We start from the raw sequence: 16973 nt of genomic DNA, 5'->3' as shown, positions 1-16973 counted from the left end.
ACAAAAAGATTCTAACTTCTGATGTTAATTATCTCCATAGACCTAAATATAGTTTCTCCATCTATGAAACAGAAAGGTTGAAAGCTCAGCTCCTTCAAAATTCTAAGACCTTTAACACAATGAAATGTTTTCTGTATGATCCACCAACTTCTACCAAGTTTATGGGAATGACAGGCTTACTCACCCTAATTTCTAATACTTGTTTCCTAAACTCCAGTAAGTCTGACTTCAAAATCTAGTAAAACTTTCATATATAAAGATGTATATCTTACCCGATCTGTCATTAAGACCTTGTTGAAGGATCATTACTCTTTGAGCAATGGACATTGCTCTCATATGAACCTTTTCAGCTAAAACCTTAAAAAGGTAATAATAAAAAGATGGTCATTAAACTTAACACAATTTATAGATTTCTTAACTAGTAATATAAATAACATTCATCTTAGTAAGTTAACCAGAATCTCCAAAAAAAAAAACTCGGACAAAAATTCTACCTAAATTATCTATACTCTCCATAATCTTAGAGAAACCACTATTATGTGCTAAGTATTTTCCAAAAGTACTTAAAGAAAATGGCTTCTTTTAATATGCCTGCAAAAATATTGAATATATTTACCTGATAAGCCAGTTTTCTGACAGACTCTTTTACATCCTTGGTGCGCCCCACAATTTTTGGCAAAGTCTTTGCTGAGGGTGCAATGCATGATAACACTGCACGCCTAACTTCTGAATTTGAATCATTTTCTACCAAAGTAGCATATGCTAAAAATAAAGTATTACATTTTAGTACTAAAGAAATTATTTAGCAAGTCTTATTTTAAATTTTTTTTAAATTACATATTTTAGTCTCACACACTTAATTTTAACTGAAAATATTCTCCACCAACTTCCCTTCTAAGGACAGAACGATAAATTAAAAATAAACTAGGTGTGCCTAAAAATAACCCTAAAAGTGAAAAGAAAATTTACTTTGTGGGCAGTTTAATTTAAACTGGTATGGCTTTATTAGGATCCATGATTTGAATTTTTAATGAATGCATGGTAAAAATAACTTCTGGTGGTCCTCACTAAAACAAAATCCATTTCTTATACTTAATTATATTTATTCTTGTACTTTTCACATTGTTCCCAGCTTCATTATCAAGTACATGTTGACTATCAAACATATATGTTTTATACAACATCATTATGCATATCATTTAACACCCCAAAATGCCAAATACTACAAGCTATCAAGCTTGATTACAAAACTAGTAACAGGGACAAGTGAATAGTTAAGCACAAAAGTGTCTAAAATATATCTAGCACATATGGAAAAGTGAAATTGACAATTTTATGACTCCAGAGGTAAAGTTTTTTTTTTAAATAAGGGATTAAAAAGTACAAATCCTAACAGAAGTTAATAATTCTGACACTAGAATTTCTGCTCAAAAAAAGACACCTAAAGAAAAGTGAAACAATGAGCAAAAACTGGAAGACATATGTAAATCATATAATCTAAGGATTTTCTTTTCAGAATATACAAAGAACTCCAATAAATCAATTAAAAATTGATTTTTAAATAAAAAACAGATAAATGGATAAAACACACTGGCAGGCATCATATAGAAATAATAATGCATGTGTAATGATGTTTTGGTCAATGACAGACTAAAAGCATGTGACAGTAGTCCCATAAGATTACAAAAGAGCTGAAAAATTCCAATCACCTAGTTACATCTTAGCTGTGGGTTATATCATATCATAATGCATTATTCACATGTTTGTGATGACAAATATAAATTAACATACTGTACTGCCATTTATATAAAACAAAGTACATATAAGGTATAGCATTTAATACATGACACTAATAAAACACTTCTTATTGGTCTATGTACTTGTCATACTTTTTACGGTTTAGAGTATACACCTTCCACTACTAAAAAAGTGTTTGTAGAAAAGTAATGTCACGCCATGTTGGCAGCAGTCTCATACATCTCATGTTCAGCACATCTCTTGATTGCACCAAGAAAGCACATTGAAAAATTGACCTATAGCATCCAGTTTGTATAAGTACTCTCTATGATGTTCACACAACAACACAACCAGAAAAATCAACCTAAGAACACAAAATGTATTCCCATACTTACATGACACATGACTATAACTGGCTGCTAAATATATGAAAACATGAGCAACAATGGGATACACACACGCAAACATACACCCACATCACCACTGCATTTTAAATCTGATATTACTAAATATTGACAGGATATGGATCAATGAACACTTTCATGCTCTATTACTAGAAATATTAATTGTAAATCACTGGGTAGAGTACTCATAACTTATCTAATAAAGCTGAACACACATATATTCCAAGTCCACTGTTAGGCATAAACCTTATAAAAATATTTGAACATACATACCAAAAGCTATGTAATTAAGAAAATTCATAATAACAATTTTTTTAAAAGCAAAATAATTGGAAACAATTAAAAAATACATTAAGATTAGAAATAATAAACTATTAACTCCAAACAACAGAATGCTATATAATACATTAAAAAAGTATCACATATAAACACTAAAATTAAAAATAATTTTGAAAGAAAAATATAGTACAGTTCACACAAAATGATAGACAAAACTTTACAAGAGCCACATATGATTATGTTTTTTAACTAAAAATTAAGTTTTTTTTTTCAAAAAAACAATAATAATAATTACTTCTCAGGGACAGGTATACAGTTGTGAGATACAGACAGGCAGACTTCAAAGACACTGATAATGTTCTTTTTTAAAATATTTTTTTAGTTTTCAATAGTCCTTTATTTTATTTTATTTATATGTGGTGCTGAGAATCAAACCCAGTGCCTCACACATGTGAGGCAAGTGCTCTACCACTGAGCCACAACCCCAGCCCATGTTCTATTTTTTTAAATTGGGTGGTTGCTACTTGGGTGTTCTACTCTTCTGTATGTGTGTGTGTGTGTGTGTTACACATACATATATATGTAGTTCAAAATAAAAAAATTACAATTGCTGAAAAATTAACAAAATCAATAAAAACTGAAAAGATTTAGGAGGTCACACATACCTTTAACCACTGGACATTCATCATCCTTGGGATCCTGAAGTCGTGAAAGAGCCAGGACTGCTTGTATTCTCACATTTGGAATTTTATCTTTCAATCTAATAAGCATGGCTTCATTAATTTTATCAAACAAATCATCATCAATCTGGGCATTTTCTGGCATACTTCCCAAAAGCTTGTTTATGAGCTGGCATACTCTAAATCTGACTGCATTGCTGTTTGCTTCATGAGACTAAAACAAAAACCAATATTCCTAGTCAACATACCATTCCTAAATATTCAATGCCAACTGAAATGACAACAGTAATTCATTATTTGCTAATAAACTATGAATGCATTTATATATAACTATATAAAGATACTTTTTATTCAGTTTGACAGTTTGAAAAAAAAAGTATTTACTAAATTACAAATTATTATCTTTGTAGGAACTTGTAAAATAGAAAACTCACTGAAAACAAGTGAGAACTGATTGAAAGAGATCATCAAACACTTGATGCTGAAGTTATTTGTAAAGCCCACATTTTACTGTTAACCAGAGTTATTATATACTCATTCACAGATATTTTCTCAATCACCAGATATTGTCCTGACATATACAAAATTTAAAGTAAAAGTTTCTACATTACTTCCCCAAGGTGCTAATTTTCATAAGTACCTTTAAGAGAAAAGTAAACAAATAATTTAAAATGCCACCATCTTCCTCTTCCTCATCATCTTCCAAATTGGACTGGTGAAATGAAGTAACAAATTTTGCCGCGAATTCTATTACCCTCTCCACGGCTGGTTCCCGTTTATAGACCACCATAGCATATTTAAGGTAATGAACAAACTCCTCATGAAAAACTGCTTTATCATCCATCTGAAAGACAAAAGAAACCCCTCATAAACTGCACTGATTAAGATCCTTTAACCCAACATGACCCTAATACTGTGAGAGCACTAGCCAAAACACAAACTAAAATCATTGGTAAGCTCAGTTATCCAAAACAGCAAAAACAAAGAAGTAAGTCTGCACGAATTTCTCTCTAAGCTATAATTTGCACCTCTCAGAGGGTACACCAGAGTGACTTTGGGCAGTTAAAGAATTCTTATATTTTTTTTTTTAAATGCCCTTGAAATTTTCATTACGCATCTAGTGTCACTGGAGTATAAACCTGCTTTTTCATGAACTCACAACCAACAATGACATATTTAGCCCTTTCTATCACCTGGAAATTTCCCTTTGTAAAACTTTCACATTCTATCCCATCTCTTACTTAAAGCCCTATTATACTTCCTTACAATTTTTCTTTGATATCAAGATACCTTATCTTTCCCCAAATCATTGTCCCTTTGCTCCCTAGGCTCCACTCAAAACACAGTAAGGGAAGGGCTAAGTTCCGATGCCTAATGGGCATTTGATGACTGGTTCCAGCTTGGCGGTGGCAGGAGGTTGGGGCTTTTCTGCGAAACGACGGCAGAGCCACCGAGCCCACTCTGAGTACTGACGCTCGGTGCCTCGGCGCCTTCCAAGTTCACTGCAGGCTCAGGATTAATGGTCCACACCGCCCCGGAGATCGCAGGAGAGAGGGAAGGGTCAGTGCAGAAAAGCCAGGGCGGGTCCTCGGGTGGACAGCGCCTCCGGCGACTCGGGCAAGTGGCCTGATCACTGTAAGCCGCGGGTCACGACAGCGAAAAGGGGTGGAGGCAAGATGCGTCAAGTCCGCAGAGCTACAGGAGGCCCTCGGGGAGGCTGGGCGGAGGAAGGTGGGGCGCGGCGCTCAGGCGCGGGCCGCTGGGAGGACAGCTTACCGTGCCGTAGGTGCGACTCAGCGCCACCACCAGTTTCGCCTGGTTCTGGTGAGGCTGCTGTGCCAGCCGAAAGGCTTCCTTAATCAGCAGCAGCCTCTTCTCCGCTCCCATGGCGCCTAGATGACTACCGTCGGCCCCGAAACCCAGGATTTTAGTCTCCACTGACTCCCGCAGGCCGGCCTCTGAGCGTCCAGGGCGTGGTTACCGCCAGAGCGTTCAAATAACTCCCGCGGGAGATTGAAACATCGCGAGAACGCCGCGAGCTCTTAGGATGCTTGAGCGGGAAGAAAGGAGTCCATCCACTTAGAGCCCCGCGACTTGGGCGCATGCGCCTAGGATGTGTTTCCCCGCCTCCGCGCCCCCCGTTTTTCCCGGTAGGAAGTGGCGTTTCTAAGGACAGGAGGCGTTGGTTCGGCCGGAAGTGGTGCCGTCAGGGATGTCAAGCGGAGACTTGGTGCGACGTTCGGGACAGGGCTGGTGGCGCTAGGCGTTAGCGGACTCGCGTGGCTGGGCGTGAGGCGAGAAAGCAGAAAGGATCCTCCACGGTGAGAACAGGGAGTCAGCCGAGGGAACCGTCTCCGCTCCTGCGGCGGGGCAGGGAACCCGAGGAGGGATGCGTGTGGAGGTGGAGGAGGGACCGGGCGTTGGCGAAGCCGGGGCGCGGCCGGCGCGCTCCGAGAAGCCAGCCGTCCCGAGTTCCCCGGATCCCGACACCCTGCGGCCCTTGTCCCGCCCTCTGTCCTGGCCTAGGGTGCCTGGCACTTGCCACGGCGAATGGAGGCGGGACCTGTGAGGAGGAGCAGCCCGGTGTAGTCGAGCTGCCGCTGGCTCCGGGCGTGCGAGCTTCTCCGGCGTCCTTCACAAACCTGCGGGAGCTCGGTGTAGTAAACAAAGGGAGAGAGGTCTTAGGGGTCGTGTTTAAGAGAAGGAAGTCTTTAAACCTTTTTTTTTTTTTTTTTAATGAAATTATCTCCAATAAAAAGGAATACCTCTGTTGAGGCTCAGGACATACCCCTCCAAAATATGTCACTAGAGAGTGCTTACTTGGCGTATTTCTGGCTGTTATATTCTGAGAAACCGCAAATCAGGATTAGTTCTTAAAACTGTCTTTGTAAAGCATACACATTTAAAGACATAAAAAAGTAAATCATCATTTACGACAACTTTAGTAAAGTATCTATGTCAGGAAGAGGGCTCTCCCCGGACAGTTTTTATTACTGGAAAACTATCTGCATGACACGACTGCCTTTATTCCCCAGACATTATCTCTCCGCATCTTTCCTTAACTTATGGCACCACCTGCTTCCCCAGAAGCCCCAAGCCCCTCTTCCTTATGTAGTTCAGGATGCTTCAGTCATCTGACCCTTCTAGTCTCAGTGTCTTGTGAGTCTTCTGTGCCCGGTGTACGTTATTAAATGTGCTTTTTTGTTGTTGTTGTTGTTGTTGTTGTTAATGTCTTTTTATCAGTTCCTAATCCAACCAAAGAACCTAGGACGACGGAAAGAAACATTTCTCCCCTACACCTCAGTAACTACTGCCGGGTGAAGAAATAGAAAGTTACAACAAAGTTGCCTGTACAACTTTAGAATTAACCTTTCCTGAAATAACAGATATTTTAAAATTTACTGTTAATTTTGATCATGCAAATTTTTATATATTAACCATATGAATAAATATCGCTGAATGAATAGACTGTAGTGATTTGGATGTTTTGAATGTTATATGAATAATCATAAGTGCAACTGGCTTTTGCAGTCAATATGATTTTTAAGTGTATTCATATTCATAATGTTAATAGTAACAATGTGCCAGAGACCATTAAATCATTACAAAAACCCCTGTAAGGTAATTTCAGTCTCCTTTAAGATGATGAAGCCAAGGCACAGACCAGCTGCCAAAGAATAATGTTCCTCTGCTTCATGTCCCTAATTCCTGAAACTTTGAAGTATTCAAGTGCTAGTTAAGTGAGTTGCCTGTAGTTTTGAAATTAACATGATGTCTAAATTTAAAGAAAAGAGAGGTATTCAAATTAATCAGAGTAAAAGCATAGAGGCCTAAAAATGCACAGATTATAAGGAGAGCATAGATAATCTCACTATAACTAAAAGGCAGAATACTTAGAAAGCTGTGGTGAAAGAAACCTAGAAAAGGCATTAATTTTTTAACCAGGTATACTCAATTTTATTACAACATGTCATCAATATAAATGATTGAGATAACTTACATTTTTTTCTAAGTCTTTGAAATTGGGTACTATTTTACTGTAACCACATTTCAGGCACTGAGTAGGCCCATGGGGCTAGTGGTACAGGGCTAGTGGCTACAGTAGTGAACTGCACAGAACTCTTCCTTTACTTTAGGAGAACTAGTTCATATACCATTTTATTTTGATGTAACATTAACTGATAAACTAAACATTAGAACAAACTAATATTTGGCGACATTTTACTTATTTTGATGACTTTAATTGTACCCCTCTCTTTGTGTTTGGGTGCTTGCTACCTTTGTTATTTTGTAAAGTTTCTAATTGTATTATGTAGTACATTTTATTTGACTATCTCACCATCAATGAGAGACTTCATAATGTTTTGTTAGTTACTAAAGGATGAGGCATCTGGCCACCAGAGGTCAGCCTGTTTTCATTTTTTTTTTTTTTTTTTTATGATTAGTGCCATGCTTTTGTTCAGTATTTTTTGAAAATTATAATCTGAAAATTTTTTAAAGATGCTAGATTAAATTTAAACATCACAGTCTTACCACTCTAAAGTTTACATGGGTTTTGCCTTGTTTTTAGTGCTGTGGAAGAGAACAAATAATAACAACTATGGGAATTTCTTCCTGTCCTTGGTAAAGTTAGTTTGACTAAAAAAATAACAAACACTAAGAAAAGATGTGTATTAAAGGTATCAATTACCAATATTTCTTTAAAGGTAAATTGTACATGGAAATGTATAGAGTACATTCAGGTTTTTTTTTTTTTATTATTAGTTGCTCAAAACATTACAATGATCTTGACATATCATACATTTGATTCAAATGGGGTACGTAATCTTAATCTTATTTTTCCACGTGTACAGATTGCAGGATCACATTGGTTATACAGCCATGTTTATACATAAGGCCATACTAGTGTCTATTGTATTGTGCTGCCCATCCTATCCCCCCTCCCTTCCCCTCCCCTCTTTCTACCCAATCTACTGTGACACGTTTCTCTCTCTTTTTTCTTCCCCCCCTCACACCATCTTATATGTAATTTTGCATAACAATGAGGGTCTCCTACCATCTTCTGTGCAGTTCCCCTTCTCTCTCCCATTCCCACGCACCTCTTGTCCCTATTTAATGGGAATCTTCTTCTCATGCTCTTCCTCCCTGCTCTGTTTTGAGTCGCCCCCCTTATATCAAAGAAGACATTCTGCATTTGTTTTTTAGGGATTGGCTAGCTTCACTTAGCATAAGCTGCTCTAATGCCATCCATTTCCCTGCAAATGCCATGATTTTGTTGTTTTTTAGTGCTGAGTAATATTCCATTGTGTATAAATGCTACATTTTTTTTTATCCATTCATCTATTGAAGGGCATCTGGGTTGGTTCCACAGTCTAGCTATTGTGAATTGTGCTGCTATGAACATTGATGTAGCTGTGTCCCTGTTGTATGCTCTTCTTAGGTCTTTTGGGTATAGTCCGAGAAGGGGAATAGCTGGGTCAAATGGTGGTTCCATTCCCAGCTTTCCAAGGAATCTCCATACTGCTTTCCAAATTGGCTGAACCAATTTGCAGTCCCACCAGCAATGTTAGAGTACATTCAGTTTTGATATGTATTTTAGTCAGCTCTGTCGTCACCCTAACCAAAAGACCTGACAAGAATAGTTTGAAAAGAGAAAAAGTTTAGTTTGCACTCAAGGTTTCAGAGGTCTCAGTCCATAGGCAGCTGACTCCACAGCTCTAGGCCCAAGGTGAAGCAGCACATCAAGGCAGAATGGCATGACAGAGGAAAGCAGCTTAGGAAATGGTGATCAGAAAGCACAGATCTCAGCTCACTGGGGACAAAATTATAAATCCCCAAGGCATGCCCCTAGTGAACCACCTCCTCCAGCCATACCTTCCCTACCTTTCTACAATTATTGATATCAGTGGGTTAATGCACTGATTATGTTAAGGCTCTTATAACCCAATCATTTCGTCTCTAAATTTTCTTGCATTGTCTCACACATGAGCTTTTGGGGGAACACTTTGAATCATTCTGCCCCTGGCCCCTAGAAGCTCATGCACATCTCAGAGCAAAATATGTTTATAGTCTATTTTTAAGCCTTAAGGATCAGCCATGCATGGTGGTGCAAACCTGTAATCCCAGTGGCTTGGGAGGCTGAGACAGAAGGATTGTGAGTTCAAAGCCAAACCAAGCAAAAGCAAGGTGCTAAGCAACTCAGTGAGACCCTCTCTCTAAATAAAATACAAAATAGGGCTGGGGATGTGGCTCAGTAGTCAGATGCCCCTGAGTTGAATCAGGTACCAAAAGAAGGAAGAAAGAAAAAAAAAAAAAAAGAATCTTAACGATTCCATTGTCTTAACAGTTCCACCATTTCCCAAAAGTCTAAGTCCAAAGTCTCCTCTGAAACTCAAGACAAATTCTCAGCATGAGCCCTAGGAAAACTCAAAAGCAGGTTACATACATTGAACATATAATGGCATAGAATAAACAATGTGGAAAAATTTTGTACATGGACTGTTAAGGATAACAGTAATGGGTTCGTTGTTAGGTCTAGGATTTAGGTATGCCTTCACATAGACTTTTTATGCCTTTTTGCTGATTTCAAAAGTGGAGTAACCCATTTTTTAGAATGTTTTGAGTAACAACTGAAGTTTACCCAAATAATTTTATAGATGCAATCTGCTTGAAATGAAAACAGTAAAAATATAAGCACAAAGAACAATTAAAAGCCCTTCTCTTGTCTCAGTAAAGTTAAGACAACAGTATGTGGCAGATGTTGATATTCATTTCAGATTGAACTAGGTAATAATACATACATTTAAAAGGTTTTTATACCCAGTGACCCAGGAAGCTGAGGCAGGAGGATCACAAGTTCAAAGCCAGTGTAAGCAACTTGGTGAGATCCTGTCTGAAAATGAAAACTAAAATGTGCTGGGGATGTGGCTCAGTAGTTAAGCACACCTGGGATCAATTCCCATTACCCCCCCCAAAAAAAGTGTTTATATTCATGTTTCTTAAAGTTATAAGGAGTTGCCTTTGTTTTGCTGTAGTAGCATCATATTTGTTGATCTTGCTCTTTAGGATTGTTTCTTGTATACCCTATTACTAGATCACCAAAATACAACTTGGGGGTTTTTCTCTCTCAAGAATAAAACAACATTTCTGTGGTTATTTACTTCAGATCTTAGTTATTCCCTCGTTATTTTTTTTTTTCCGAGATAGGGTTTCACTGAATTGCTGAGGATTTTGTTAATTGTGCTGAGGATGGCCTCAAACTTGGGATACTCCTGCCTTAGCCTTCTGGGTTGTTGGAATTACAGGCATATACCACAGTACCTGACTTTTATTAATTCTTTCAAACAACATTTATTGAGCCCTTAATATATGCTAGACACTGTGCTGAGAACTGAAGCATATAAAAAAATTATTAATTAAAGCCATACCATATGACCATGTTAGCACAACTCAGTGTATTTGAAACTACAGATATTCACTGACTTTTATTTTGTATACTACCCCTTCAGAATAATACAAATGAGATCTTGATAATGTTTCTTGATTTTCTTTCATTTAGTACTATACCCTTAAAGTCCATCTGTGTTGTTACATATACTTCCAGCTATGCATATTTCTAATGTGCTTCTACTGCATTTTACCTATCTTCTCTAGTGATGAAAACTTAGAATATATCTAATTCCTTATCACTGATAGAGCTTCAGAGTATATCCTAATGCTTGTTGGTCTTAAGGAAAATTTATTTGCTATATACCCAAAAGTAGAGTTGCTGGATCATGAGCTGTACAGTTAATTTGGCTAAGTATTACTGCCAGATTTCTTTTCAGAATGGTTATACCAATATACAATCCCACCAACAGTGCCAGTTCCTACAGGGAACTCACTAACACTGAATGTTATCTAGCCTTCTAATTTTCACCAAACTAATAGCATAATGTTATCATATGATTAATCCATTTGGATTTTCTCTTCTGTTAATTGGATATTCTTGTCTTTTGCCCATTTTTTAAATTGAATTTTCTACTAGTTTGTTTTGTGTTTTTCCCCTCTCCTTCCTTTGCCATGCTAGAGATCAGACCCAGGGCCTCAAGTATGCTAGACAAGAACTCTACCACTGAACTCTGGGCTAGAGCCCCAACCCTTTTTAAAAAATTAATTTGTAATTAATGTTGTCTTTGATATCTTTAGTTCACTCCAGGTATTATTGATTCTGGTGATTGAATTAATCATTGTTTGGTCCTGTGCTCTATGCTATTTTGTTTATTTTCCCTGACTATATTAGCTTTATGTCACCATGACCAAAATATCTTGACAATAACAACTTAAAAGAGGAAAGGTTTTTGTGGGGGCAGGGGCGCTACAGTTACAGAGGTTTCAGTATGTAGTTGGCTGGCATCCTTTCTTTGGGCCTGAAGTGAGGCATGAGGCAGAACATTAATGCAGAAGAGTATAGCAGAAGGAAGCTGCTCAGTTCCTGGCAATCAGGAAGCAGAGGGACAGAGAGAACGGGCCAGAAACAAGATACAGTACCCATGGTATGTCCTACTGAACTACTTCCTCCAGCCCTGTCCCACCTGCCTGCAGTTTTCATCCTCTCCCAGTAGTCCATTCAGCTACCAGTGGATTAATCCACTGTTAAGGTGAGAGCCCTTGTGATTCAGTCATTTCCCAAAAGACCACCTTGAGCATTGCTGCGCAGACAACCAAGCCTTCAACACATGAACTTTTGGTAGACTTTTCAGATACAAACCATAACATCAGCCTCCAATCACAAAAGTATTCTCATCTATTATATTTGATTAACTATATGGTTTTACCATCCTCACTTAGGTTTTATCCTCCTATACACCTGGCATTATATAGGTGTACAGTTTTATTTTTCTTCATTTGAGCCACTTGTACCAATAAATGTGCTAAAATGCATCAATTTCCCCCTTGAATTTATGTACCACTCTTATACTGTATTCCCAAATTATATGTGACTGTGTTCTGTTTTATTGAATTATGTCTGATCTTACATTCCATCCTATTTTAATTTTTCAGATTTTTATAATTAATAGTTTGAAGATTAAGAACGCCCTTTACTAGCAGAAAGTTCTGTAGTGTTGAGGGAAGAGGTCTAGGAGGGATAAGGGGAAAAGGGGAAGTACTGAGGACTGAATTAGAGCAAATTATATTCCATGCTTTTGTAGTTACGTCAAATGAGTCCTAATGTTATATATAAAACTAAAAAAAGAACTTTAAAAAAAAAAAAAAAAAAAAACCTTTTCTCCTCTGTTTACTGCTTTGGCCATGTGTGAAGTTTTATTCTTTCTATATAAACATTGAAGTTCATTTTTGTTAAGTTCCTCAAAATTTTGCCCAGAGTTGTATAAATTAAAGCTAGTATCTTTGTAGCATTTATTTATTTCATCTATCCAAGAGCATGGAATGTTTCTATTTCTATGTCTTACTTGGTCTTATATATTATTAACTAGTCCTTATGTCCTTTATAAATTTGGAGACATTTGTTTTTCCTACTGTTAAATGTACTATATAATATATTTTCTTGTTAGTGTTGCTGATATTGAAATTAATATTTTATTGATTCTTTTCCAATTCCTGCACCTGTCATTTATTTATAACATTAACTAGCATTTTCAGTACCATGTCAGACAGTATCATTCATACTCTGATCTCACTTTTTAAAGGAATATATCTCATTTGGGATCATATTTGCTTAAAGTTTTTGGAAAGTAAACTTAATCTTTTTTTCCCTTTCACTTTTGGAAACTTAAATTTATAAATTTCTAAAGTTGAACTCTTCTTTCTTTCCCAGAAAAGCTCTACTTATAACATTTTTTTAATTTTCTTTAAGGTACTGTTAGATTATATTAAGTAATAGAGTTTTTGAAAATGCATTGAGCCTATGCTTTTTTTTTTGAGCCTATGCTTTTTATATTTCATATGTCTCTAGATTTGAAGTTAATTTTTTTATTCTCATAAAAGAAATTAGTCAGTTTTCATGCTGTTTTTCTTTTTCTGGAACAGCTTATATAAGATTGTTCGTATGACTCAGTCTCTGAGACTACATCAAGAGTTCCAACATCTAGCAGCTCTATCACCAGGACAGACCCTCTAAAACTAATCCTAACAAGTACATCTAAAGGTAAAGAGATAAACTCTCAGTTTGGGCTTTGGGGCATAAGGGATCTGTTTTTTCAGGAGTAATTTTCTATGTGAGAACTGTATTCTTAAAAACAAACTGGACCAGTTTTGTTCCAACAAAGTATTAAAATGTCCCCAAGCTCTTTCCTAATTTTGTGATTATAAGAGTTCCCAACAGGAAAATCAGCCTAAGCCTTTGACATAGAGAGGAGAAAATCAACTAGGCTTTTTTGCTTAGCATTCATTTTCTTGGTTTTGTGTAAAGTCAGATGGGTGGTAATGTTACTTAGTGCCTTCAGACTTTAATATCAAGTCTCTAGTTTTCTCATTCACAGGTTAAGGCTACTTTTCCAGATAGTCCAACCACTAAGTCAGGAGTTTCCAAGGGCATTTACCTCACCTGTGGAAAACTTCAGATCCTTGCCTACCAGATGTTCTTGACAACTCATCCCATCATCCCCATTCTACATAAGTTGCCATACCAGCGGACAACCAAGACAACTGCTGAGCTTTTTATTACCAAGTAGATTTAATGTCACTGCCAACAAAACAGAGTGGACAAAGTGTCTCTTGATAATATCACTACCCGTTGAAACTACGCCAAGAAAATCAGCATGCCTAGTTGAGGACCCTTCTCTTCTTGGGTAGTCAGGATTTAAAGGAGATACTCTGACATGTGCCACTGGTAAGTGACTAACAATTTTACTCGCTGAACTGGTCCTGATGACTAAGATGTCTACCTTGTAAGTGAAGAATATACATCATAATCTTGAAGAACTGCACAGTGGTGTAGGCCAGAGGCATACTCTGTGTGTATAATGGACTGACAAATTAATCTTGGTGAAAAGATTTGTCATGTTATTTCTATTCACCAGTGTTAGTCATTTTCTGCTGGCTTAGATTGTTAACCTTTTTCTGGTTTCTTACTTTTTTCTTAATGGGTCCCAGAAATCCCTCTCCTGACCCTTTGTCAGACTCAGAAAGTGAGGAAGAAGAAAACATTAGCTACCTAAATGAGAGTTCTGGAGAAGAGTGGGATTCCTCAGAAGAAGACGACCCCAAGGTGCCCAACCTAACACCTCTTGAGAGTCTTGCCTGGCAGGTTAAGTGCCTTTTAAAATATTCTACAACTTGGAAACCTTTAAATCCTAATTCCTGGTTGTATCATGCTAAACTCTTGGATCCAAGTACACCAGTTCATATACTTCGAGAGATAGGTCTAAGACTCTCCCATTGTTCCCATTGTGTCCCCAAACTGGAACCAATTCCTGAATGGCCCCCTTTAGCCTCTTGTGGAGTCCCACCTTTTCAAAAGCCCCTTACAAGTTCCAGCAGGCTTTCTAGAGATCATGCCTCTTTAAATGGAGCACTGCAGTTTGCTACCAAACAGTTAAGCCGAACATTGAGCAGAGCTACTCCCATACCTGAATACTTAAAACAGAATCCTAATTCATGTGTTTCTGGTTGTTGCTGTGGCTGGCTAACTAAAACAGTAAAAGAAACCACCCGCACCGAACCTATCAACACTACTTATTCCTACACTGACTTCCAAAAGGCAGTTAACAAACTCCTAACTGCTTCATTATAAAGAGTACCGTTCACCCTGATATCTCTGATGTTGCTATTTGAAGTGGGAGTCCAAAATTAATTACTACACAGGCTACAGCTGAGAAACAAATGCCTTCTCAACCAAATTGCCATGTCCTAACAAGCTAAAGCATCCAAGGGCCCTGTGTTTCAGCTATACAAAATATGTGTGGTAAGCATACTTCTGACAAACCCTAGAGATAAAATGAGAACTTCAGTAAAGAATTAGTCAAAAGAAAACATATTTTAAAAGCTAACTTGAATATTCTCCACAATTAGTATTCACCCTACTTCATTTTGTTCTGCCTGCCTGAATGTACTTGTTAGATGTCTGGTTATTAATGGATAGGAAAAAATAAACCATCACCCTTTTGTTACTGAATCAACAGAACAGACTGGTGGGATTCAACCATCAGAAAGCAAGAAATTAGCTACCCCCACTAAAATCTTTTCAAGTATGGTCTTCTCAACATTCATTTCTACAGCAGTAGTTAAAGTGAGTAATTACATGAGCGAAAATGATAGGAATGTGGATTTCTCTCTCAGATTTTATATGGATATACCTTTTGGGGGTTCCTGTTTTTTATGGGGAGTGCATTTTCAAAATTAGCCTATGAAACTCTAAACCTATTAAGGTATCTGCATTTACAACTTGAACATTCTATATCATAGGCTTTTACCAGGCTTTCTGTGGCTAAATTGGCCCATAATATCATCCCTTGAATTATAACAGTCCGCTATTCTGTAGGGAGTATGTTTCCTGGATCTTGGCACTAAGACTTTTGTCATGAGCAAATAAAATATATTCAAAAAAGATAAAAAGGATTAAGAGAGAATATAGTTTAACTATCAACTGGTAAAAAGATTAAAACATTTCAACTGTATTACATTTCATGGAGCAGAAATTTATGCCCTTTCCACATCCATTGCAAACATTTCAAAAACCCTTCTAATATTAATGAATCAGCCTAACACATCTGAAATTAAGCATTTTAGCAGCATTTTTTAAGTAGATTAACTTCTGATTTTCTTCTGACTGAATAAGGAAAAGTATATGCCTTTGAGTACATTGCCAATGATTCTACTATGAGCCAAAACATAGAAATCAACATAAAATAAAATGCATGAGACCATTAAATTTTTTGACATATCCTACAATAAAAAGTGAAATTTGTGTGTCATTGTGGATAACTGGGCATCTAAAGGGAATCATAAAACATATTGTTAAAAATGTATCATATATTCTCTTTATTTTAGTTTTGCTTTTTCTTGTTCTCCATAATTGCTATGTACAAGGTTGAATAAAAAAAAAAGCAGTGATACAATCACAAATTTTGTAAATATATAAAAGCTTAAGGAGAACGAACAATGTTTATAACCTAATAAGTATTTCTACTGAGCTTTAGTTATCCTGTCTTAAGGGGGAAAATAAGAGTATTATACTAAGTAGGGGGAAAAAAAAAACTTGTTCATGGTAATTATTGACCTGGACCTATATCATACTGTTAGTATAACTGAATGTATCAGAAACTGTTCCTATATAGATGTTCTGTGAAATTGGTTTTTAAAACGTTACAAAATCTGTTTTCCTTTTTTTTTAGGGGTAAAGATTGGAGGAGGTAGGAAAGAAATCTGAAAATTAAAATGTGTTGTTTATGTATCCATAACATGTTCGTGTGTGTGTGTGTGTGTAAAAGTGCCTTGCTTGTGAATGCATTTTTGCTATTCACTCCAAAAAGGAAGCCTTTTTCCACCTTGGCAGCTGAATAAACAAACATCTTTGTACATGCGGAACAGAGTATGGTCATTTATCCTCCACAAATGAAATGGATCCTGCTTTGCATAAGGCATATTCAACATTAAAATAAGTATTGAATGCAGTTAGTAGACAGATTTATCTATATCTATGTAGTATCTGACAAGGTGTCTTGGCATCTTTAGAGAAGAACACACTTGAAGAAGAAGAAAACATCTCATTCAGGCAAGACTCAAATTTGAACTCATTTGTTTCTTTATTTTAAATAATCCCAGGTTGTACAAAATAATAAGTACCTGAATAAGCCTTAAGCCATTGCTTCCTTTTATGTGTCAGATTTGACGTTGGAGACAAATGTACCATTTTTACATTCTCCCTGTGTGG

General features: G+C 36.9%; 2 protein-coding genes across 4 annotated transcripts in view; one reads left to right on the top strand and one right to left on the bottom strand.

Annotated features, from left to right (window-relative positions):
• Positions 1 to 5192, bottom strand: part of Ncapg (non-SMC condensin I complex subunit G) — a 36078-nt gene extending 30886 nt beyond the window's left edge. The window contains exons 1-5 of one of the 2 annotated variants that reach the window (XM_015481981.2): positions 4877 to 5192; positions 3741 to 3944; positions 3086 to 3314; positions 617 to 762; positions 273 to 357 (exon numbers count right to left, since the gene is read on the bottom strand). In XM_015481981.2, coding sequence (XP_015337467.1) covers positions 273 to 357; positions 617 to 762; positions 3086 to 3314; positions 3741 to 3944; positions 4877 to 4987 — 775 coding nt within the window. In that variant the 5' untranslated portion in view covers positions 4988 to 5192. Of the gene's footprint in view, positions 1 to 272; positions 358 to 616; positions 763 to 3085; positions 3315 to 3740; positions 3945 to 4390; positions 4771 to 4876 lie in introns of those variants that run through there. The other variant, XM_048784260.1, reaches the window with a different exon arrangement.
• A 70-nt stretch (positions 5193 to 5262) lies between these two features.
• Dcaf16 (DDB1 and CUL4 associated factor 16) lies at positions 5263 to 16627 on the top strand. 2 transcript variants are annotated; one of them, XM_048784261.1, is made up of 3 exons: positions 5263 to 5421; positions 13130 to 13247; positions 13567 to 16627. In XM_048784261.1, exon 3 carries the CDS (start codon positions 14184 to 14186, stop codon positions 14832 to 14834), a length of 651 nt encoding a protein of 216 aa, XP_048640218.1. In that variant the 5' UTR covers positions 5263 to 5421; positions 13130 to 13247; positions 13567 to 14183; the 3' UTR covers positions 14835 to 16627. The 2 variants fall into 2 exon arrangements, with proteins under 2 accessions (XP_048640218.1, XP_015337471.1); XM_015481985.2 differs by having other exon boundaries at positions 5282 to 5421; positions 13582 to 16627.
• The last annotated feature ends 346 nt before the right edge of the window (positions 16628 to 16973 follow it).

Source organism: Marmota marmota, unplaced genomic scaffold, assembly GCF_001458135.2.
Source record: "Marmota marmota marmota unplaced genomic scaffold, marMar, whole genome shotgun sequence".
NCBI lineage: Eukaryota > Metazoa > Chordata > Mammalia > Rodentia > Sciuridae > Marmota > Marmota marmota.
The sequence above is the reverse complement of the archived record's forward strand: the minus strand, read 5'-3'. Positions and strand labels throughout refer to the sequence as shown.